At 34.1% G+C, this 25528-nt stretch overlaps 1 protein-coding gene across 6 annotated transcripts; it reads left to right on the forward strand.

The window, feature by feature from the left end:
* The first annotated feature begins 503 nt into the window (after nucleotides 1-503).
* LOC144976651 (synaptic vesicle membrane protein VAT-1 homolog-like) lies at nucleotides 504-25260 on the forward strand. Of its 6 annotated transcripts, none has more exons than XM_078920955.1 (12): nucleotides 504-644; nucleotides 1670-1955; nucleotides 4643-4772; nucleotides 5410-5625; nucleotides 8992-9140; nucleotides 11130-11233; nucleotides 12778-12833; nucleotides 15348-15371; nucleotides 20319-20513; nucleotides 20839-20922; nucleotides 21859-21955; nucleotides 22557-25260. In XM_078920955.1, exons 2-11 carry the CDS (start codon nucleotides 1735-1737, stop codon nucleotides 21952-21954), a joined length of 1275 nt encoding a protein of 424 aa, XP_078777081.1. In that variant the 5' UTR covers nucleotides 504-644; nucleotides 1670-1734; the 3' UTR covers nucleotide 21955; nucleotides 22557-25260. The 6 variants fall into 6 exon arrangements, with proteins under 6 accessions (XP_078777081.1, XP_078777084.1, XP_078777085.1 ...); XM_078920956.1 differs by lacking the exon at nucleotides 504-644 and adding an exon at nucleotides 647-767; XM_078920957.1 differs by lacking the exon at nucleotides 504-644 and adding an exon at nucleotides 828-891.
* Nucleotides 25261-25528: the final 268 nt, after the last annotated feature.

The raw sequence follows: 25528 nt of genomic DNA on the forward strand, positions 1-25528 counted from the left end.
CTATCGATCGGTCCGTTGTCTGTGTATCAATATCGTCTTGTTATAGTATTTTACCCGATAATCTGGGTAGAATCAAGTGCTAAGTTCAAGGACATTTACAATCAATTTGTCCGGTGGGAAATTGAAAAGGCCTTCGAATAATTTTCACTTCATTGAATTACTTAAATCTTTATAATTGTCTTTTGGATATCATCAAGAATGATTAAATGTGATCATAATTGCATAATTTAATCCGTACATTGCTTTATTCCTAAAAATATCAGTAACTAATACGAGCTCACCTTCAACCCGAGAATAATAAAGGGCTGGGGACCGCCTCATTAATTTATTTTCTATGCTTGATTTTGAATATAGTACCTGTTTATCTTGTGTTCCTAATCCATGGAAAGTTAATACCCAATCATTATTTGAAATCATTGTTAACTTTTTATAATTGCATACAATGTATTGAAAGACGTTGATAATTGTAAAATTTATGAGAAAAAAATATGAGTGAAAACAATATTAAGCACCTGAAAATGGACCAATCGAAAGTGTCGTTACTGTAAACAAAACTTGCCGTCTGCTAACTTGCACGAACCGAATCTATCGATCAGCTGCGTTCACAGAATCATAAATTGACCATCTTGATCAGATCGCAACTGGTGAGCTTATTTTATTTTTACCATATGGTACAAGTATTATCGCTCCAATTAGGACATTAAATGCATTGAGGTGTGATAAGGATTGTGGTTTATCTTTTATTTCTCTTCTGTTCTGCACGACAGGTAGATTGGGAAGAGAAGTCTGCTTTTTTTTTTTTTAATACGAGAACTGGTGGGTGGATAATAAATGAAATGTGATCCAAGAACTGGAGTGAAAGGCTGCTGGAAATTATTTAATTGTCAGAGGGTAATTAGAATACACGGAAGACTTGTGGGTGAATAATAAACGAAATGTGATCCTAGAACCAGAGTGAGAGACTGCTGGAAATTATTTAAATTTAACTCTCAGATGGTAAAATTAAAATTAAAATGCACGGAGGAACAATCTATGAATGCACCCTTGGTTGTGATTTAGGTAGCCAGCTCCTAAACTTGTGAGGTGCGCCTTAAAAAGGGGACGGCCCCTAAAAAAAAGTAAAAGCAACGGAACCTATTTTCACTACTCACGTCTGCGTCAGATTATTTTCTTTATGATATTTTGAAGGGCCCGTTTTTCATCAATCAATCCATCCAAAGTTGAAGAAAGGTCTTCTAATTTTTTTTTTATTAATTGAAATTTTATACGAAGTTTTAGGATGCACCACAATACTAAAGTCAATGATACCTGTATATGATAAGGATCATCGGAGTAATTACCAATTAGGCTAATTGAGAGGGCAACCTTTGTATAATGATAGCAACGTCCAATAGAAAAATAAACCTTGATTTATGAACCATATGATTAGTTAGCGTATTCAACAAAACGCAGCGTATGTCCACAGCAGCCAGTATGATACATGGCTTTAGGCTTTAGATGTCAAGAAGAAAAAGAAAATAATTTTAAAACACCAACTTTGTTGTATTTCAATCCAGATCCGTGTTTAAGAAGGCCCTTTGCAAGATGCATTTAGAAAAATCCCTATATCTGGCACCATTAACATAATTTTAAAAACTTATGAATAAATTGTGAATTAAATTACTTTCAGCAACCCGACTGTCCTAATCCTGTATCCACCCTAGTCCATCCTCAAGTATTTTAAAAGCCATCATAATGCCAGAGACAACAGAAACGCCTGCTCCCACACAAGATGCAGATGCCAAACAAGAAGGTGCGTCTGCACCTGATGCCCCGGAGGGTACACCAGCCGCTCCAGTAAAGGAAGTGAAAAGTGTTGTTCTGACGGGATTTGGTGGCATCAAGATGATGAAGGTCCAGAGCAAACCAGAGCCTACACCTAAGGATGGAGAGGTTGCAATTAGGATACGGGCTTGGTAAGTTGAGGTTATCAATTATGTGCAGGCCAGATTAATTTATATTATATTATATTTTTTTTTGGTATCTTTATATTTTTCTCTTATTGTGTAAACTATAACACGTCTGTACAAAAATTTCCTTTTTGGGATGCAATAAAGTATTATTATTATTATTATTATTATTATTATTATTATTATTATTATTATTATTATTATTATTATTATTATTATTATTATTATTATTATTATTATTTTTATTAAATGCATTGAGTCAGAAATCTGAGTCAATCGATCATGATTTAATTTGTCATGGTTAAAATGATAGAGAATTCTTGAAAAACTTACCTAATTATATCAAGCTTTTGAGGAACATTGAGGCGTTTAGAGATGCACATGCAGGCCATCAAGAAAATATTGTTAAACGAATCACTCCTTCAAAGTCATAAGGCCCATGGAGCTGAATTTATTATGGTTTTTTAAAATAGTGATATGGAAAATAACAGTGAAGTGCTTGCTACCCTTTGGATAGGACAGAAGGTTATCGCAGTACTTTATGCCACCCAATCACTGTTGGGTGAATAGGAAGATCAGAAAAGAATCTCAACTGCACTAGAATCAATTCTCGTCCGTGCTTGTGAAGTGAGTTTTCTACCAAATGAACTATCAGGGTCCTCCTGAATATATAATGATTCTCCTTTTTCCTTTTTGATGTGCTTCATCAACAATATTCAAATAACACTGCCTGCATAATTTTAAACTATTATTTCTCAATTCAAATAACTTATGACATTTTGGAAGAGCTTTAACAAAAATATTTGAAAAAAGAATAGATGATCAGTTTTCATGTATGTACTATAGTTTTAATCACAATCTGCATTTGTAAAATTATCACCTTATAAGTTTTGTTTACTATCATTTACATCTTTCTGTAGTCTTCTTCTTCTTCTTCTTCTTCTTCTTCTTCTTCTTCTTCTTCTTCTTCTTCTTCTTCTTCTTCTTCTTCTTCTTCTTCTTCTTCTTCTTCTTCTTCTTCTTCTTCTTCTTCTTCTTCTTCTTCTTCTTCTTCTTCTTCTTCTTTTCTTCTTCTTCTTCTTCTTCTCTCTTCTTCTTCTTTCTTCTTCTTCTTCTTCTTCTTCTTCTTCTTCTTCTTCTTCTTCTTCTTCTTCTTCTTCTTCTTCTTCTTCTTCTTCTTCTTTCTTCTTCTTCTTCTTCTTCTTCTTCTTCTTCTTCTTCTTCTTCTTCTTCTTTCTTCTTCTTCTTCTTCTTCTTCTTCTTCTTCTTCTTCTTCTTCTTCTTCTTCTTCTTCTTCTTCTTCTTCTTCTTCTTCTTCTTCTTCTTCTTCTTCTTCTTCTTCTTCTTCTTCTTCTTCTTCTTCTTCTTCTTCTTCTTCTTTCTTCTTCTTCTTCTTCTTCTTCTTCTTCTTCTTCTTCTTCTTCTTCTTTCTTCTTCTTCTTCTTCTTCTTCTTCTTCTTCTTCTTCTTCTTCTTCTTCTTCTTCTTCTTCTTCTCTTCTTCTTCTTCTTCTTCTTCTTCTTTCTTCTTCTTCTTCTTCTTCTTCTTCTTCTTCTTCTTCTTCTTCTTCTTTTCTTCTTCTTCTTCTTCTTCTTCTTCTTCTTCTTCTTCTTCTTCTTCTTCTTCTTCTTCTTCTTCTTCTTCTTCTTCTTCTTCTTCTTCTTCTTCTTCTTCTTTTCTTCTTCTTCTTCTTTCTTCTTCTTCTTCTTCTTCTTCTTCTTCTTCTTCTTCTTCTTCTCTTCTTCTTCTTCTTCTTCTTCTTCTTCTTCTTCTTCTTCTTCTTCTTCTTCTCTTCTTCTTCTTCTTCTTCTTCTTCTTCTTCTTCTTCTTCTTCTTCTCTTCTTCTTTTCTTCTTCTTCTTCTTCTTCTTCTTCTTCTTTCTTCTTCTTCTTCTTCTTCTTCTTCTTCTTCTTCTTCTTCTTCTTCTTCTTTCTTCTTCTTCTTCTTCTTCTTCTTCTTCTTCTTCTTCTTCTTCTTCTTCTTCTTCTTCTTCTTCTTCTTCTTCTTCTTTCTTCTTCTTCTTCTTCTTCTTCTTCTTCTTCTTCTTCTTCTTCTTTCTTCTTCTTCTTCTTCTTCTTCTTCTTCTTCTTCTTCTTCTTCTTCTTCTTCTTCTTCTTCTTCTTCTTCTTCTTCTTCTTCTTCTTCTTCTTCTTCTTCTTCTTTCTTCTTCTTCTTCTTCTTCTTCTTCTTCTTCTTCTTCTTCTTCTTCTTCTTCTTCTTCTTCTTCTTCTTCTTCTTCTTCTTCTTCTTCTTCTTCTTCTTCTTCTTCTTCTTCTTCTTCTTCTTCTTCTTCTTCTAATTAGTATTATCATTATCATCGTCATCATCATCATCATGATGATGATCATCATCGTCATCATTATTATTATTATTATTATTATTATTATTATTATTATTATTATTATTATTATTATTATTATTATTATTATTATTATATTATTATTATTATTATTATTATTATTATTATTATTATTATCATTATTATTATTATCATTATTATTATTATTATTATTATTATTATTATTATTATTATTATTATTATTATTATTATTATTATTATTATTATTATTATTACTATTGTTGTTTTTCTTGCTACTGTTATTATCATCATCATCATTTCTTATTATTTCAAATGTTAAATATTACTCTTATCCTACTCCCTTCATGGGTACTTATTTCATGTGATTTTGACAGTGGGATGAATTTTCCGGATCTAATGGTACGACAAGGGGTCATCGATCACCCTCCCAAGACCCCCGTCACCATGGGATTCGAATGTGCAGGAGTTGTTGAGGCAGTGGGAGAGAATGTCATTGGTATCAATGTAAGTGTACTGATTATGCTTGTCATTGTCATCATAGTAATCACAGAGAGTGTTAAGGATAGGTTTTCAATGTCTTAACCCTCTCCTTACCAACTATAGGAAAATTGTCACATTCGTTACGATACAACAAACATTTTTCTTATTCAAATTTCTTTTGTACATCATAACATTTAAAGAAAATGAACGGTGTGTAGGAGACCATGTTTTGCTGAAGAAATTATGCATCGGAAGAACTTCCTGCTATTGTTTTTGAGTGATAAAAAAAATATTTTTGTGTTAGTTGGGTGTGAAGTTTTGGGGGAAATCGTGAAAATCGCTGGTAAGGAGAGAGTTAAACAGTTTTAGTTAAGAAAAAAACATTGTCTCACTAAACTTTGAAGTTGAAGCTTTAACATTATCATTAGCTTCTTTGTAAAGCACATTGAGCACTTTGAGTGGATATTGTGCTATACAAAAATGCTCTAGTAGTAGTGAATGAATGTTCAACCTTTCAAGTGTCTTTAATGTTATCTAGAGAGTGAAGATTTGGTTATATTATATCATATGACTTATAAGACATTTACCTATTGAAAAAAAAACAGACGTAACCTTCCTCTCAAGGAATGATCATTCAATTATTTTTATTTTAAACACCTAGGTAGGAGATCGAGTAATAGCCCTCACTGACTATGGAGCTTGGTCAGAGCTGGTGATTGTGTCAGCACAAACTGTGTACAAGATCGGTGATGATGTAAGCTTCCACGATGGTGCTGCTCTACTCATGCATTTCATTACGGCATATATCCTCCTCTTCGACCTTGCTGGCCTGAGACAGGGTCAATCACTTCTGGTGCATTCCGTGGGTGGGGGAATGGTGAGTATCGTATAGCTATTGTGTTTTTCTTTAAAAGAGTATGTGACCCATCACCTCAAAATGGTATTATGTCGAGGACACTTAGATAGTAAAAATTGAATTTATTGTCAAAATTGTGAAGCTTGGGTAAAGTTTATTTATTTTATTAAGGGCACTTAGATAGTAAAAATTGAATTTATTGTCAAAATTGTGAAGCTTGGGTAAAGTTTATTTATTTTATTAAGGGCAGTTGGCTTTATGGCAACATGGCTCAGCAGTACAGTCTTTGCTTTGTCCCCGAAAGGTACTGAGTTTGATCACCTGCCGCTGCGCTGTGTGGTCTTGACAAAGTCACCTCGTCCTAACATAGCTCAATTTGTGGCCCTGCAGTGCGGCTGACACCTGGGTTATTCCAGTCTTCCCTTGGAATAGGCCCTAGAGACAAATTTCCTCTATGGGATGAAAAAAGGGAATTTCATTTCATAGTTTCTTAAGGTGGCAAAAATTGAAATGTCCTATTTTTTATTATTTCTATTTTAAATCTACCTCGTTTGAAGCAGTGCGTCACATTCATAAGAGGTCACGGTTTCAAGCAAAGATAAAAAAGATGTCTCTCTCTGTCAGCACATTTGTTAGATAGGAAAAGATAAAGGCATTAATACCAAAACCTAAAGGCTTCAGATAACAGAAGATAAAAGCAAATAGTCTCGCCTATGGTATGGAACAGATAAATGAAACTATTTGACATGATAGCTCAATGTGTGGTGCATTAGATTTGTTTTTCTGACCCCCCCCCCCCCCCACCCCCGTTCATCAAGCAGGCTGATGAGGCTAATAAACCTGCCGAATGCTCTTTAAAATGTATAAATGTCATCTTCTGGTCTAATGGACATTCTTATTGTCATTCTAATGAATGTACAGAAACCAGGTAAAATCTGGTTTTATGGGTTTAATGGTATTAAAGGACAAATAAATTATATACATGGGGTCCTGATAATAACTCAGTTGGTTGAGTGCTTGAGGGATTAGTATTGATCACATGTGAAGACGAGATTTTTATAGCCTGTCCTATCCACTCAATAACAGTAGGGCAGCTGTGCCTGTTAGATCTTGTAAAAATCATTTTGTGATAGAGTAGTGTACCCTCTAGCAGGTGGCAATTGTTATTTAGCATTTATTTAACATGATATAAACTCCTGCTCCATGGGCTTTTTGGCTATGAAGGACTACTACTATGTTATATCAATTGTAATATGTTTCCTTACATCTACTTTTATCTGAGATTCTTGTAGATAAATCACATTGTAAAAGTAGACATCTCATTTCTGATAAGAGAGATTAGAAAATCTTGATACAATGGGACCTCTCTAATCGGAAAATGTCCGTAACCACCAAAATCGTCCCGATTAGCTGGGTTTTCCAATCTGCCAGGCAGTTGAATATTTAGTTGTCACTCAAACCTAGGGAGTACTAAAACATCTTTAGATGGATAGCCCTGAAATAGACTGGTTAAGGAGGAGATCTTTCAAAAGAGATGAGGATGCAAGATCAGACTTGGTTCAATGCATTGACCAACCCCCTTTGAAATTGATTGTAAATGCATAAGACAAAATTCACATCTCAGGAGAAAAAAGGCATTGTAGTTGACATTAACGCAAACAGCTTTATGATTCACCTGTTGTACACAGGTGTTAAGTACACATACTATTCGTCTATGTAGTGAAATCATTCAATTATTGTGTGTTTTTGCGCCATTTTATCTTTGTCCATGTAATATTTTGATGCATTGAAATACGGAATGTTGCAATAAAGAAGTCAAAATGAAATTCAGGCTCAGAATGTTCTAATTAGAAGGGAACCTTTTTCCAATTAGAGGGGTAACATATAGAGAAAAAATTTTGTTCATGATTGGAGAGGTTTCCAATTTTGAGGCCCTACTGTATTCATTTATCAAAGAAACAAATTAGAAAGCAGGCACTGGTGTAAGAAAAAATATGAAAAAGTGCATATGAATCGGTGCCATACAAAACAGAAATAAAAATACAAGAAAAGTCACCTCAAAAAATCAGCTTTCCTTGACCAATAGCATGTCTTTAAACGATGGTACCATGGTAGCGCTCCCAACTGATAATCAGGAGATCTGACGTTTGATCTCCAGTCAAGGCAGGCCAATTATTTAGGATTATAATTTTTTTGGGGGTATTTTTCTTTCTGCTTTGTCGGACACTGTTTCATTCACAAGTTTTCATATTTTTGATATTCATGAATGGAAATTGGAATGGATTTCGCTGTCAAAATATATAAAATAATATAACACAAAGCGCCTAATTTAATGTTGGAATTTTTCTCACAAACTCATTGGCTTTACTTTCTTTCCACATTGACTATTCAATGTTTGTCACTGTTCAATACCTTTGATAATTGTAAAACATTAACAGCCTTTCCATCCGTCTTGGTACTGCTATTTTTCTTCATAATCAATCTTAACTTCAAGTAGCACTGTTTTACATTTTTACACTGGAAGAAATATGATTGAAAACTGCAGTATAGTACTCTCTTCATCGTCTTAAAACTCATGGATCTGGATTGTATCCCCGATTCTGTATAGCTAAACAGTAACAATTTCCTTGCTACCTTTTAAATCAAATGCTAGTCTATCAGATCTAAAAGACAGTTCTGTAGTCACTTGAAGGTGTCAGAAATAATCTCCAAATCAGTTGGGTCATACAACGATCGATCCGTTTGTTGTTTAGTTGTATATGACAACTATTGGGACCCCCTGCAGTGGAACCAGATCATCTTGAGGTCAGTAAGGCTGAGGATAAGAGCCTGGCTCAGTGGTACGGTCTTTGCTTCATACCCAAAAGGTACAGAGTTCGACTACCCACCTCGTTGTGTGGCCTTGAGCAAGTCACCTTGCCCTAGTTCACTTTGCAGCGCTGCACTGTGGCTGGCGCCTAGGTTATTCCAGTCTTCCCTTGGAATAGACCTAGACCCTAAAGACAAATGTCCCCTTGGGGATGAATAAAGGGCATTTTATTTATTTATTTATTTGTTTATTAACTCAAAATATCTGAAATCTTATTTAATGAAATATGCAGAACTCATGTCAGTCAATAAAACTCTTGAAGCATTCCTTGACTGAGGGGTCACAATAGCTTTGTGAGTAGAGCATTGATTGGATAGCTGGGTCTTATATCTAGTGGAAAACACTTTGTGATAGACTAGCATCCTATCCAAAGGGTGTCAAACAATTGCTATTGTCCTTGTACCGCTATAGAAATTAAGATAACCACCAGGTCCATCGGCCTAATGGCTCTCTTTAACCACAGAACTATAGAACTACAATTTTCTAGACTGGCATTTTTTTTAAAATGTAATCCGCAGGGTCAAGCCATCATCCAGCTGGCTTCCACCATACCCGACATTACCATATTCGGCACGGCCTCCAGCCACAAGCATGAAGCGATCAAGGAGAAGGGTCATGTGACCTATCTATTTGATCATGGAGTTGATTACACCCAGTCCATCAGGAAGTGAGTTCATCATTAGCTTTATATGTGACCCAGCATCTCAAAACGGTATTATGTCAAGGTGATTTAAATGCTGAAAATAGAATTAATAGTCTTCAGCCAAAGCGTTATTGGGGGGAATCATTTTTCTTTTTATTATAATGATCAATTTAATTTTTTATTTTATTTTTCAGCATCTGATTCAATCCAAAATAATACTGTTTTGAAATGGTAGGTCATATATTTACAAAAATTAAAATTTTGTTTTTTAAATTGTTTAAATTTAGATTTTGATTTTCAAATCGGGTTTGCTTTGGCATGATACTAGAATAAGACATTGGACACATCTCGTTGCTGATGTCACGTAATATAGTAAGCCATAAAATTCACATATTATCATATCCGCAACAAGTGTTGACTCCATACATAGTGATGAAGGATTTTACACACTATTAGCCCGAAAGAGAGTGCCACATAACCGCACAGATAATATCAATGCACATCCTATTACTAAATTACAGGAACTGTTTTATCTGATTGATAAGGCTGAAGGTTACTTTTTATCTCTGTGAAGTGGGTGATATCAAATTGCAAGGGTAGAGATAGGTTTTATCAGGGTGGCAACGTACCCTTCCATAATTCTATCACTGTCTGTCTGTCTGCCTGACTGTCTGTCTGTCTGTCTGTCTGTCTGTCTCTCTCTCTCTCTCTCTCTCTCTCTCTCTTCTCTCTCTCTCTCTCTTCTCTCTCTCTCTCTCTCCCTCTCTCTCTCCCTCTCTCTCCCTCTCTCTCTCTCTCTCTCTCTTACTTATATATATTATATATATATATATATATATATATATATATATATATATATATATATATATATATATATTATCATCTTTCTATCAAATTATCTATCTAATCTATCTATCTATCTATCTATCTATTATCATCATCATCCATCCATCCTCATATCTATCTATTTCTATCTATCTATCATTATCTATCTATCTATTATCTTAATTCGCTCATTGCTACATGTCGAGCACTATTCGTCATATTTGTATCCAACACGATTCAATCTATCTATCTATCCCTCATCTCATCTCCTATCTATCTATCTATCATCTATCTATCTATATCTTTATCTATCTATCTATCTATCTATCTATCTATCTATCTATAATTCGCTCCATTGCTACATGTCGAGCACTATTCGTTCCATATTTGTATCCAACACGATTCAATATCTATCTATCTATCTATCTATCTATCTATCTATCTATCTATCTATCTATCTATCTATCTATCTATCTATCTATCTATCTATCTATCTATCTATCTATCTATCTATCTGTCTGTCTGCGAGAGCTATAAAATCACTTATTGTTTTAAAGAAATAAAAAGAAAAGAAAAATTATGAAGTTTTGAAACTTGATTTCGTTGCTCAGAGCCTTAATTTTCTAATGAAAGTCCTACCGCTTATAGGATAAAGGATTAAACAAATTTATAAAGCACATTTATCATTTATGCTTCTCATACCAGTATGTTTCAAACATTCATTCTAGCGTGTCATATGGAAGCAATTGACCATTTCAATTAACAAATAACAATGTGGAATTGAATGCAAGCTTCAATGTGATATACGAAAACAGATAAAATGGATGTTTCGGGTTTCCCCTTTATCAACAAAACAGGATGAATGAAACACTACAGACGAATGAGATAATGCGGTAGTGACGTTGTTAAGATGAATAAATGGTTTTGAAATCAGGATCAAAATATTTTTTGCACTTTTGTGCATAGGAATCCAAACTTTATCCCCACCACAAACTCACAAGCTCATGCAGCAATTTGGAACATGTCCAGAATTCCAAGAAGCACAATGATAAATCATCAGATATTGAAGTGAGAATGTTGGTCACAAATAGGCAGAATTCTTTGATTTACGACATTGAAAGACTGTTGTAGCTTTTTGGACATGAAAGTAATTTGACATGACTACCTTATATCGCCTTCCCTTTTCAGAGAGTCATCAGATGGCGTGGATGTGGTCCTGGACTGTCTGTGTGGTGATGATACGAACAAGGGAATTGCCTTGCTCAAACCTATGGGGAAATACCTGCTCTATGGTAAGTGTGGATATTTATAAATAAACCTACCTCTACCGGATTAAGGATTAAAAGAAAAATATACATCTTTAAGGGAAAATTTACCTCATGGTCTCTTCCAAGGGGAAACTAGAATAACCTAGGTGTTAGCTGCAGTGTAGTGATGCAAAATGAGCTATTGTGAGGTGACGTTCAATGCCACACAGCGCAGCAACTAGTTGAACTTGGTGCATTCTTTGTATGAAGCAAAGACCATAGTGCCTTGCTGCATAGCCCCCTAAATAAAGTAAAGTTGATACAGCGCAACAAGGAGTTGAACTTGGTGCATTCTTTGTAGTGCCTTGCTGCATAGCCCCCTAAATAAAGTAAAGTGATACAGCGCACAGGAGTTGAACTTGGTGCATTCTTTGTAGTGCCTTGCTGCATAGCCCCCTAAATAAAGTAAAGTTGATACAGCGCAACAAGGAGTTGAACTTGGTGCATTCTTTGTAGTGCCTTGCTGCATAGCCCCCTAAATAAAGTAAAGTTGATACAACGCAACAAGGAGTTGAACTTGGTGCATTCTTTGTAGTGCCTTGCTGCATAGCCCCCTAAAGAAAGTAAAGTTGATACAGCGCAACAAGGAGTTGAACTTAGTGCATACTTTGTATGAAGCAAAGACCATAGTGCCTTGCTGCATAGCACCTAAAGAAAGTAAAGTTGACACAGCGCAACAAGGAGTTGAACTTGGTGCATTCTGTGTATGAAGCAAAGACCATAGTGCCTTGCTGCATAGCACCTAAAGAAAGTAAAGTTGACACAGCGCAACAAGGAGTTGAACTTGGTGCATTCTTTGTATGAAGCAAAGACCACCCTGCCGTGCTGCATAGCCCCCTAAAGAAAGTAAAGTTGATATGTATTGAAGACACACTGTATGTGACTTGCTCAAAGCCACAAAGCGCAGCAGAAAGTTAAACTTTGTACATTCTCGATATGAAGTAAAGACCATTCAGCTTTGTCATACTGCCCTCTATATAAAGTAAGGATTCACACTGAAGACTGTCAATAAGACTTAATTTAAAATTTGTGAAAAACCTTACTATATTGTCCTCCACTACATTGTTAACTTATAATGAGTACCAGTTTGTAAAATTCACCCTTACTGTATTTGTTACACTACCAAATCATTAGAATTAAACCCCTTTGCTAAAGTTCCACAAGTAGTAGTATACGGAGAAACATATTTGAGCAAAAAAAATGCACCAAAATAAGGAATATTCTGCTTGAAACTGATAATAATCGAGAAAATGAAGATAAACATGAATACGGTGTAGCTCCAGTAAGCAATAGACAGATGCACCAGTAGTCTCTACCTAAGATTTTTTTGTGCTGAAGTCTAAATCTACTTAACTGCTATGCATGTTGCATACCATCTTTACTTCCCCTAATATTAATTCGAGCTAAAAGTGTAGCAAGAATTATTATTAACTCCTAAAACCTAAGTTAATTCATAAGTAAACTCATACAAATATGATGGTCTGTCATACAATATCTTGTTTTATGTGTCCACAATTCCGTCTCCTTAGGTTCATCCAACATTGTCACTGGAGAGACCAAAAGCTTTTTCAGCTTTGCCAAATCTGTAAGTGTTTAGAGTGCTCTCTCCTCATTTGTCTTCCATGTTGTTCAAGCAGTACTTGGGACTATCCACCAATTTGTATTTTCAAATGTACAAAATCTCTGTAAACCAATCCATTTGGAAGTTGATTTTTAAATTTGGCCGAAATGGAAATTTGGTAAAAAATGTTTTCTTGACTTTTGTTTCATGAATATTAAAAATTGTATGATATTTGATAAGTAATTCAAGGCTTACGATGTCATAGTAATGGTAGTACTAGAAATAACTTACTCGTAAGGTATGCTCAAAAGCGCGGTGCAGATATTACTTGAAGAAAACTTGGGGAGGGAGTGTTTAAATTAATGATTAGCTAGCCAAAACAATTTTGTTTGATAGATTTGACTTAAACGTTGAAAATGCAGAAGACTTATTACCATTTATAATGTCAGATTGGATATCGATAATACTATGATTCCAATTTTAATTTGGCAATGGGCAATTGAATAGAACTAGCTAATATTCTGCAATATTTGATTATTTTTTTCTATGAAAAAAAAAGGCTGTGAACATTATTTTAGTCACAATTTATTCTCAAATTATAAAGTATATAGAGAAGTCCAACCACCTATTAAAAAAAACGAAAAAAAACCCAAAAAAAAACAAAACAACAACACCAAAACGATTACACTTCCAATGGATTGGTTTATTACTTTGTATCTGATAAAGACATTTTGTGACATTTTTTTTTCATGGATGATGTGGTAGGTACACTCTGCCAAAGTTTATGGTCTAATTTTGTTGTATGTCTGATGGGAGAATTTTAGAACTGACAAACTACACAAGGTTTAAAAGTACAAAATATTTTATAGCATGTTTTGAGCCATCAATCTGGTATTATGGCAGGATGATGACAATGCCCAAAATTAGAATATTATGTTACTCATAGGCTATAGCCTCAATCCAGTATAATATTGGGGTGAAATGGCTACTGAAAATTGACTTTTGAAATCTAAAATATAAAATTCTATTTTATTTATACACTCCATTAAACACAATGAATAATGTTTTCCAAAACAAAGTCTCAAATTTTGTAGTTCTAACCGTTTTTACTTTAAATTTAATTTTTGGAATCCGATTTAACCCAACATATTCTGAAATTAAGATGATGGATTATATGAAGTCTCTGAATTGTGATGAATTGAGTCCAATCACTGTTTTATTGAGGAAATTTTTGAATGCTATTTCTAAATCTTCAAAAACTTTTCGTGTTGACCATAAATAAATTCGATTCTCGGCATTTGATTCACCCAGACATAAAACCAGCATGGGTCACATTTTTATAAAACAACAACTTGGTATAAAATTTCCCCATTTGATTGTTGTAATGTGGTATGTGTGAATATTGTTTGGAGCCAATTATATCTATCATAATATTGTCAAGTGATTTGCACCAGTATCTATTGTACCCCATTGTCACAAGCCATGCTTCACAAACCCATCTGGTGTATTCCTATCCTATCCCCCTCCTCCTTCCCCCGCCCCTCCTTTTCTCCTATTGAAAGTAATCATTGATAAAATCGGGCGGTATGTTGATTATTTTTGTGTTTAACTTCAACTGTTGTCTTACTCTGAAAATAATTGTTTAATGATGATAAGATAGTATACTTCTTATTGGTTTTATTTATGATTACAATTGAAGTTATAGTCATAATAGGAGCGGTACATGTACAGTTGCAATGAATGAGGATGCTGCAAAAGATGTTCTGAGGGTTTATTTATTTATTTATTTATTTATTTGAGGTTTGCTTTATCAGCTTGTACTTGTAAGGCTTTGCGGTATTGTGGTACTGAAGCTCCTGGTTTGAGTCCTGCTGTGGGTAGCACAAAGCTGAGCCCCTGAAAAAGACTGACTAATATTCTTTCAACAAATTCAAATGTCAAAGAGTATCTTGCTGGTAATAGCATTGTCTCTGAAAAAAAAAAGAATATTGAAATAGGGGTCATGTGTTTCAACCTAAATGTTAAGTGTTGCTTTCGATTGCGACCCCTTGTAAAACGCTTTGCACACATTCGGTTGATATTACATTATATAAAAGTTCAAGATTTGTTTTCCTTTTTTATTTTGTCTTTTTAATTAATTGATTGATTTTTTTTATTTTTTTTTTGTGTGTGTTAAATCAATTTCTGTTGGGGATTTTGGTTATATGGTTGTCAGCTAAATGACTACAGAAGTTCTCATCAGCATTCCAACTGTATTTGTATCTGCCCCTGTTCCAATCATGATAAGTTGAGTTAAAAATTTTATGTGATAATTTTATCTTTCAATTCCCATTTTTTTATTTGTCATGGCACAAGACTGAAGAGCTAGATCTCAGCTGGTCGCTGGTTTTGGATAAGTAAGTTTGTCTGAAATTCTTAAAATGAATTGAGTATTTTTGACTTAGTTATATTGATATAATAGGTACATCATATGATCTTGATATAATAGGTATCATCCCATTTCAGTAACATTTTCTATTGACCACCGCTTCTAAAAAGCTTGCTGTTCGTGAGAATATGGTGGTGAGTACATGTGTATGTGTTTATAGATATAGAAATTAGCATAGAAACAGCATGGTTTGATGTATTGAAGAACCATAGAGTTTAATCATTCCGCTTTCAAAGTCTGCTTGGTCAAATTTTGTCAAATAATTGTATTTCACTAAAGAATTACCCCAGCATTTCCTTTAGAAAGCTTTATGTTCAAAACCTAAGTATAAAAAAACATTGCCTAAGAGTAGAATGAAAAAAAAAAAACAAAAACTAAAGCATAGATCCTTTCGAGATCAAAAATAAATTTTGTGATTTTCTTCCAAATTGTAAAACAGAAAAACTGAATTTACTGAATATGCTAGAGACATCATCGTTTGGTCATGCAACAGAAATTCAGGAGATAATTTAATTTGTTTGATATTGTATTGATATTGTGTGCTGTAGTGCTGTAGATCCAGTTAACCTAACCGTGTAACAGACCCAATTGACCCAACATGAAATAGACCCAAACAGTCAAAACTCATAGACCCAGATGGCCTATCCTCCTTATAGATGTATGATAGGTAGTTTCCAATGTCTGATTCCTTTAGAAAGGTCCCAAATATTCATTTCAAAAACACTGTTGATAGCCTTTGTTAAGTAGTCTCACTCGTAAATGTGACATTGTAGCCTTTTACTTAGCTTTGTAGTTTATTTGTTTATTTTCTCTAACCATCCATTCTATGTCATCATTGTAAATTACTTCCAATTAACAATTTTCGGGAGCATAAAGGAATAATTTACAAATTAAAATGGAAAACTAAAGATCGCTATTTATGTTAAAATTCAGTAGACTCGGTTGTTTATCAAAGACCTTTTTTCCTTGAGAATGAAATCTGATCCCTATCGCTTACTATGGGCTGCTGCAGTGCAGCTAACCCCTGTATTATTTAAATCTAATCATGTAATGACCCAAAAATCCTAGACTTATAATAGACCCAATCGACCCGACATCAAAATAGACCCAAACAGCCTTAACCCATAGACCCATTGGGGCTCTTCTTATAATAGATTCAATCAGCTTATCGTTAAAGACACAGCCATCCAAACAATTGACCCATTCGTCCAAACCTTATAATAAACATATTCGATATTCAACAATTTAACAACAAGATAGATGCTATCGACTTTATATGATGGTCATCTTGATAATGTAATGCAGAACATTAAAATTCTCATGAGAAACTGAAACAGTTTTTTGTTTTATTCTTTTTGAAAAAAAATAATTTTTGTCACTTAAAATCAGCCATCACAGCTTTTTATTTAATCCTTTCACTTTCATTCAATGAAGTTAAATGAGATGTTTTGTTTCACGACACAATAAGAAAGAAAAAATTAAAGCGAAGGATTCTTTATTTTAATAGCTTTTGAATATTTCCCCCCAAAAAATTTAAAGGTCAAGAAAAGCCATTTCTCAACTTTGAATAAAACAACCCAAAAAGCCCCAAAAACTGCTAATTACAAACTTAATCAATATGAATTAATGACCAGCAAAGATGGCGTGTTTCATTAAGATTATATCAAATTCAGAAATTAAGGAGCAGGCACCAGTGTAAAATAAAGATCTGAACAAGTGTGTATGAAAGGTGCCAGACAAAGCAAGAAAGAAAAAAAAAGAAGAAAAAAACCATCCCAAAAAATCAGTCTACCTCGACTGGGGATCAAATCTCAGACCTTCTGATTACCGGTCAGACGTGCTAGCATTGATCCTCAGTCGAGGTGGACTGATTTTTTTTTCTATTTTTCTTTCTTGCTTTGTCTGGCACCTTTTATACACACTTGTTCATATATTTATCTTTTCCATTTGATTCCTCCTATACATTCACAGAAATTACTAGATGCAACGATCCTGATGTTAAAATCCACTATCACCAAAACATGCCGAATATCTTGTCCTTCTTTGACCTACAAATATTTATTGTCTTCTTTTGACGTTTTCATTTATTGCGAACTCAAAATCGTTGCTGATGCTTAAATTGTCTGCAATCTACAAAGTTGTCAGACTTAAATATGCGGAGTTCTTGTATTCTCTGTCAACTCCTAGGTCTTTTCCTCCTCCTCCCCTTTCTCTTCTTCCTCCTTTTCCCTCTCTTTCCTTCTTTATTTGTTTTCGTCTTTTTGAGTAGAGTGATAAAATGACTATATCCATTATTAAAAGATTATTCTGCAAAACCTTTGTTTGTATTTAGTATCTCTGTGTTTTAGGATTAGTCTGTGCAGCAGTCGTAGGCATTTTTATAGTCAGTTAGTGACTAGTATTTTCACTAACAATGTCTCATCTTTGTGATTTACAAACTTCATGAAATGTTTTTATTCACAAGTAAAAAGAGCATTCAAAAGCAAAAAAAAAAAAAAAAAAAAAAAAAAACCCCCCAAAAAAAACAAAAAAAAACCCAAAACAACAAGAGTAAACCCTTAACAAAATCTCAAGTCAAATGAAAACAACCAATTCCATACAACTTTAAAAGAGATGTTGCTTAAATATTCATTTTTGTGCATGAATTTTCTCTAGCATGACTAAAATCTTGTCTGAACGGTTTTGTTTGACAGTAAGATTATAAATATAATAATAAATATCGCATCTCTCCATCCCTTATGAGCAATTTCATTTCCCATGCCTGTAAATGCTTTACAATAGTTGGGCAATTTACACATATAACATTTGATCTACCACTCTCTGTTTTCAGGCACTAGTACATACATATAATTAATTGAAGAGAGTTATCCTTCAGGGCTGTGTAGTCCATGGAACCAGTTTATCCAGGTTTCTGTAGCAGACAATAACAATAACAACTCTGTGCTTTCATCTAGACGTGATGCTAGACTATCACACAGTATTTTCCACTAAATTTAACAGACGCAACACTGCTGGATGGACAAGGGGATGGGGTGGGAATTAAAAAAAAATATCTGCACTTGGGATCGATGCCTTTTCCCCTGCATGTGAAGCAAGTGTTCCACCACTGGGCTAGTAGTGCCTCTATGGAAAATAAGCATGAAAACATTTCCCATGGGCTTACCCTACCTAAACGAGGGTTCAGAACATGTTACCTCATCACCACGGCTACTTTGCTCAGTAATCATAAAACTATGTCCCTTTATATTGTATTTTCATGTGCATTTTCCCTCACCTTTTGAAAAATCAAATCCGACTGCATTTTGCAAGAAGTGCTTGGAGGGATCTTGGAGGATGTCCTTGTCAACCTGGTATCTAGACCCCCTCACCCCCCCCCCCCCCCCCACCCCTTACAAAAAAAAAAAAAAAATATGAGGCAATTTCTTACGTCCACTAACCTGATAACTTGTGGGACGCATTGGGCAAATGCTGGGTACTTGCTTAGCCTGCCATGTGGGTGCGAAATATGCTTTCTCTTCTGTTACTCTACCTTAGTTTTTGGCTATCGAGAATGTAATCCCCAACCAAAGACAATAGCCTTGCAATTCCCATGTGCTCGCCCGTGGAACATTGTTTTACAAGGAGTGATAACTCTTCCACTCTTCGCCCAATGCAATGGACCCTGCTTTTCATCAGTTGTATCTCTGTTCTTAGGATGATTAGGTCGAGTAAAATACAATCTAGGCAACAGTCTGGATAATTTTATCTCGATAGGCATCTGTACTCTTTCTTTTCCCAAGTACATTCCATTAATGAGTAACTCTTAGGCCGGGTTTTATGTAGACACTATATTGATAATTCCAATTGGTTGGGGCTTTTTAGTTTCATGATAATAACTCTGTGCTTGGAGTCAGGTTTAGGGCCTTTCACCTTCATCTTATAGCAATTACAAAGTAAATCCGCCCGTACCCAGATAAACTACTTTTCTTTCTTATAATTAATCTTGTCAACTTATATTTTATGACAGAAGTTGTACATGTGCAAGCATTGACCTCTTTCCCCCCTCACCTTCAAATTGGTCCCTAATTTTGACATTGCTATCAAATTTTACGACTGCATCAATTCCAAATGTTTGTTATTTATTGCAAGGACTTATGATATGCCATCAAAATTATTTTCGTTTGAGTGTAAACTCTATGTGGCCCTTCAGAGCGATAGGGCTGGGTGGGTTTTGTAAACTCCCATATTGGGCCGTGTCCTCTATCCCCTATATTTGTTTACCAACTTGCTTTCTGTCTTTGTCTTGGAATGAGATTACTTAGTTTTCTCCTGGTCCTGGCCAGAGTCCTTAGCTGGGAGAGTAACAGTCAAATTTATAGTTATGGTTTTGGTCGATGATATTCTTTTTCCCCTTGTAAATCATCTCTCTGTTATATACTGTTATATTTTTTGTTTTGAATGTATAATGATGTAGAAGCATTTGAGTGTATTCATCTTTATGGGATCATGGGCTTGTGTCTGGATTAGACTTTTAAGTGGTTTCAAACTAAGAACACTGACGGTGTGATCTTGGCATCTAAATCTGCTCCCTTCTCTATTCGAACCCTTCATTCCCCTTTGTCTTACTTTTTCTCGTGTATTTTTAATTGTAAATCTATAATTTTTTGACGATCACATTTTCTTCATTTTTACTGGCACTGAAATGACTTAGATTTATTGCAATCTATATAAAACCTTTAAAAACAATCACAAGTCAAATGGCCAATGTAGCCAGTGTGTGCGTCAGTTTCTATAGAACTAAACAGTCAATTGCAGTTGTGCGATACCCTTTGGATAGGACATTAATATATTGCAAAGTACTTTCTGCCAGATCTAACCAACCTAACTGCAAAATCACTGTTAGGTGATAAGGAAAAAAAATCTCAAACTTCATCTGGGATTAATCCTCTTTTCTTTGCATGTGAAATGAGTTCTCTACCTACTGTGCCCCCATACCCTCTATAGCCACCTTTTAAATAAATCGATTCTTTTAAGCTGAGAAGGTGTTAAGCCTAGACAAAAGGGCGTTCTCTTATTTCTCAACTTCCCCCTTTTATCCTCAGTGGTGGCAAGTGGACAAGGTGAATCCCCTGAAACTGTTTGACGACAACAAGGTGATCGGTGGATTCCAGCTGAGACGGTTACTGTTCCGTCAGGGCCACCATGGCTATGTTCGACAGATTGTCAACAAAATTCTTGACATGTATTCCAAGAATAAACTGAGGCCCTCCATTGACTCAGTTTGGGCATTTGAAGATGTGAGTATCTTGTTTATTTTATCATTATTATCATCATCATCATTATCACAAAAGGCAGAGCCATGGCCATTACTGTTGTAAACAATCCATCACTATTAAGACCCCGTCACAAGATAGACAAAAGGCTTGGATGAAGAAGAGAATTATAAGTAAAATTTAGTGGCGGATCTTGTGGAAACCAACAGTAAACTAATTACGCATTACTTGAAATCTGGTTGATCAAATCATAATTTTTTTTTTGATGGACATGTTCTGATGTATGTTAAGTTTGGATTGCATTGACATGTGTTAATTTTAACATTATCACTCTTCAAAATTCCGACAGGTCGGAGAGGCAATGCAAAAACTCCATGACAGGAAAAATATTGGCAAGATTGTTCTTGACCCCACAGTTGAACCAAGGCCTAAGGTCAGTAGATCTATATAAACATAATATAAGGTAAATAACAGATATAAAGAAAAAATACAACAAAGTAGTACAATTAGTAAATCCACCCCCCCCTCCACCCCTCCTTTCATTCGCCAGTATAATGATCTCTTTGTTTTGATGTTAATGATTGAGGGTTTTTATCTTCTATTGTTACCTTTCCAGCCATTTTCTTAATTCAAAATACTGGGTGGGATTCCTGGCCTCCCATAGTGGGCAGGGAGGCACTTACTGTGTGTTCTATCCCATTATATCTGTCTCCCAACTCACTCTCCCCGTCTTTGTCTTGGAATGAGATTACTTGGTTTTGTCCTGGCCCTGGCCGGATACTCTAGCTGAGAGGGAAACAGTCAAATGTATAGTTCGTTTTGGGAGATGATATTTTTTTCCTTATAAGTCATCTCTCTGTTTTGCATTGTATTATGTTTTCTTTATATTATATACGATTTGTAAAACATTTGAGTGTGTTCCTCTTAGTGGGGACCTGAGCTTGTGTCTGGATGAGACTTTTAGTGATCTCAAACTTAGTACTTTGATATTGTGCTCTTGGAATCTACACCTGTTTCTTATTTGAACCAATTCCCCTTTGTCTTACATTTTCTTGGGTGCTTTAATTGTAATTCTAGAACTTTTTACTATCCCATTTTCTTCCTTTTTACTGGCGCTGATATGACCTTAATGTGTTGCAAGTGCCGTAAAACCCTTAATAACAAACATTAATTCAAAATAACAAAGAATCAATGAAAAATTTGCAGGGGACGGTACATTTAATTGTCTTGTGATAAAGATTCTACGATACTTCCCCCCACCCCCTTTGTATTATCACTAATTCAATTTATAAAATCAAACTCTTAGAAATCCAGCAGGCTATTGGCTGAATAATATGCCATGTCATTATGTCATATTGGTTTCTCTCAGGCGCCTGAAAAGAAGGAGTCAACAGTTGAGTCTTCCCCTGATGGGAACGCAGCAGGAGATGAGGCCAAAAAAGATTCTGCAGTTAATGGAGACTGAGGTTTGGAATTTAGCATTGTGTGTTTATATTGGATAGGGATGTTGCTCGGTATAAAATCTCAAGTTATTAGGGTTTTTTGTTTGTTTGTTTTTTATTAATTCTGGTAAGGCTTTTAAAGTTTAGAAAATCTAATGTATAATCAAAGATAATGCAACTTTTTAATGTTTTTATTTTTATCTTCCAATATTTATTTATATTTTTTTCCCATTCCCATATAGAAATGCTTTAGTAAGTTCAGCCTATTTACAGAATTATATCTTACACGTGGAAACTGTTTCTACTTAGTACTATGCAATATTTGGTTGGAAATTAATTAATGTTTTTCTTATCAATTCGCCAACGGATTTTTGGTCTCTACAATACAAAATGATACCTAAAAGTTAATGGAAAGGCTAAGGATGTAAAATATGAATACCCCTGAAAAAAAATTCGGTGTCTACAAAACTAAAAACAAAATAAATTATTTGGTCGTTTTATTCCTTTTTATACTAGATAAATGGTTTTACATATTGAAACACAATATCTTTACATCATTATTATTATACATATTTAATGTCATATTTAATGTATTTCTTAATTTACTTCCTATTTTCATCCCCAGAAATACAGACAAATTAGAACATTTTAAAATTTGGGATTGAGATAGAGAGAGAAAAAGAAAGAGAGCTTGTGGGTAAATCAGCCATCAGGTCCTTAGAAGATGAAATTGTTTAATCAGCCCAAATCATCCAAATCCAAATCGTGATATTTGTCATTCATCAAATTGTGTCATACCAGTACCAGTCGTGGGTTAATCGTTTGTTGTCAGTGTCATTCATTCATCAAAAGTCTTTTTATGTCATCTATCATTATACAATTTGTAACAATACAGTAAAAACTGGTTAAGCCGAAATCGAAAATGGATAAAACAGAAATATATTTTTAACCCTCTCCTTACCGATCATTTTCGGTATTTTCCCAAAATGACAGGCTTACCCAGCAGAAAAATTGATTCTTTAAACTCAAAAAATCTCTCAATAAAACAGCATTATGTTCTTATTAATATTAATCAAACAAGGATCATTCTTCAAAGTTTGTGATGTACAAAATAAATCTGAATAAGAAAAAAATGTATATTGGGTCGTAACTAATATGACGATTTTACTCTAGGTGGTATGGAGAGGGTTAACCCCAAAACAAGTCAAAAGGTTGTTGTTATGTTACCTTTGAAAAGATCTGCTTTCTGTTAACACAGCAAAGCCATTTGCAAATGTTAGATGTCAAACATTCCTGTCACACTGCATCAATGCATTATCCAGGCCCCTAATATGTGGCACTAAGCATTATTTGTCCACTTATAACTCACTAATAATGGACAACCATAGTACTTACTAATGAATCACATTTTTCAGATTTTGTTATCACTGTACTTTAACCAAAACATATAAATGATCCCAAATAGATTATAATAACCGTCTCATCAATTCGGTTTAACCGATTTTTACTGTAAATCAAATTAAGATGCAAGTACTTCATCCAATTTAAATGTGTAGCAATCAATGGCAAACTAAATGACATCGTCATCTGTCGAGTTGTGAAGTATCATGTCTAGTCATTCATCAAATTCTTCTCATTTTTATCATTGCTCCCATTCTAGTGTTTTATTTTTTGGGTTCAAAATTGCCATGTGTGTCGCTCATAAAAATCGTTGACAGTGTGTCATTCTTACAATTATTTTGCGTGTCCATTCATTCATCATATTTATGATAATACGTGTCTTGTGGTGATTTATATATAATTGGTTTGCCATTTAAAAAAATTTTAACTATTCATTTTAATGTAGCATTTTAGTGAAAATAGCAAATGTCATTTATAATATTAATATTATCAAACCATTTTTACTCTTTATACTTCATGTGTTCATACCAAACCCAAGCCCAACTGGTATATAAATGTTAAAGGGATTATGTTTTTATTGATTTGTTTGTTAGTCTTTTGTTTTGCTATTTTTTTTTTTTTGGGTGTGTTTTTATATACAGTCACCATTAGATGTAAAAACAAATTTAGATATTTGGAGTTAATATTTATTTGCATTTCTCTGAGATATGGTGCTTCTTAAACTCCAACTCATACACAGCTTAATTTAAATTGACAATTTAAATAATTAACTCGTGGGCAGTTTTTTTCAATATTAAAAAAATACCCTTTGTCCGATATTCTTGGAGGAGTTGTAAGCAAAATTCCTAAACTCTTAACTCTGGTTAATTTTCAAAGACAAAACAAAGGTATTTTGAGTTCCTACTTAAGGAAGACCCACAATTGCCACTATCTGAATAAATATTTTCATCAATGGTATGCGAGTAATTGCTATTGTCCGTTTTAAACACTATAAAAACTGAGATGAATTATGAACGTTAGCTCCTTGGACCTTATGGCTATGGACTTCTTATAAAGACAGTGGTTTGTATTATCCTTGTATTGAATACTCATGGCCTGAAGAAAGTTTTGAGATGTCTTATGGCTTGCCATGCTGAAAGGCTTTCATTTTGATATATAGCAGACAAACTTCAACATTGATAGTTCTTTTATTATTGTCTCTCTAGCCTGTCTAATCAAATGTGACACATGAACTCCATTGTGAAGTACTCCACCGGTCTTCCAGCTCGATGAATAATTAATTTTTTAAACTGAACATTTGAAAAATTAATGGATAAAAGAGAAAAAAAAAAGAAAAATGAAACTAAGCCCGTGTCAATTTCCAATTGGTTTGATAATTATTTTATCAACATTCCCTCAAAAATAACCACAAAATACACACATTCCAGGTACATCCAATAAGTTAAACAATTTTCAGATTACGCTTGATTTTATTTCAATATTTTAGAAAAAAAATCTCAGAGATAGAAGTTAAAAACTTTCTTTCTTTTTTTTTTTTTCAAATACTTATTTTTGGTTACTTGGTTCACTTTTTTATAACAGTTACAGATTATAATGGTTTATTATGGAGGTTTGAAACATTTCATGCTAAACCTTGATGGTGTGGGTGGTAAGACAACTGATATTTTACCATGTATTTATACAAATATAAAATCTAATTTAAAACTAATGTTACAGTGATTCCTCATGTTATCTTGTGAACTCGTATTAAGTTGTGATATAAACAAAATATATTATGTTATGGATGTTGGTGAATTGCGCGGGACATTGTCGAGTTAGAACATTGTTAGTGTTTTTATTCTTTTACTTTTAACCACCTTTGTCTGTGTAGTAAAGCTGTGTATGTGATAAAAAAAAAAAGATAATAAAACCTTACTTAGACTTGTCAATGACTTTTTATTTATTATTATTAATCTGTTAACAAAGCAAATAGAATCCTGGGACTTGTCAGAAGATCTTTCTACTATATACACAAACCCATATTAACCACTCTTTTTAAAGGTCTAATATGATCACACTTGGAATATGGAAATTGTGTATGGTCCCCCATCAATAAATCAGATGCTTTACTAATTACTAATTGAAAATGTCCAACGGCGAGCCACCAAACTTGTTCCCGAAATTTCAAACCTCAGCTACGAAGATAGACTCAGAGCA

This window comes from Berghia stephanieae, chromosome 7 (assembly GCF_034508935.2).
Source record: "Berghia stephanieae isolate SIO BIC M18660-M18661 chromosome 7, UCSD_Bste_1.3, whole genome shotgun sequence".
NCBI lineage: Eukaryota > Metazoa > Mollusca > Gastropoda > Nudibranchia > Aeolidiidae > Berghia > Berghia stephanieae.

Bases quoted from the DNA above. Each gene is read 5' to 3' on its own strand.
- LOC144976651 (XM_078920955.1), top strand. From the start codon at position 1,735: ATGCCAGAGACAACAGAAACGCCTGCTCCCACACAAGATGCAGATGCC. The intron at 1,956-4,642 runs GTAAGTTGAGGT...TGATTTTGACAG, and splicing joins GCAATTAGGATACGGGCTTG to TGGGATGAATTTTCCGGATC. The intron at 12,834-15,347 runs GTAAGTGTTTAG...GCTTCTAAAAAG, and splicing joins TTTTCAGCTTTGCCAAATCT to CTTGCTGTTCGTGAGAATAT.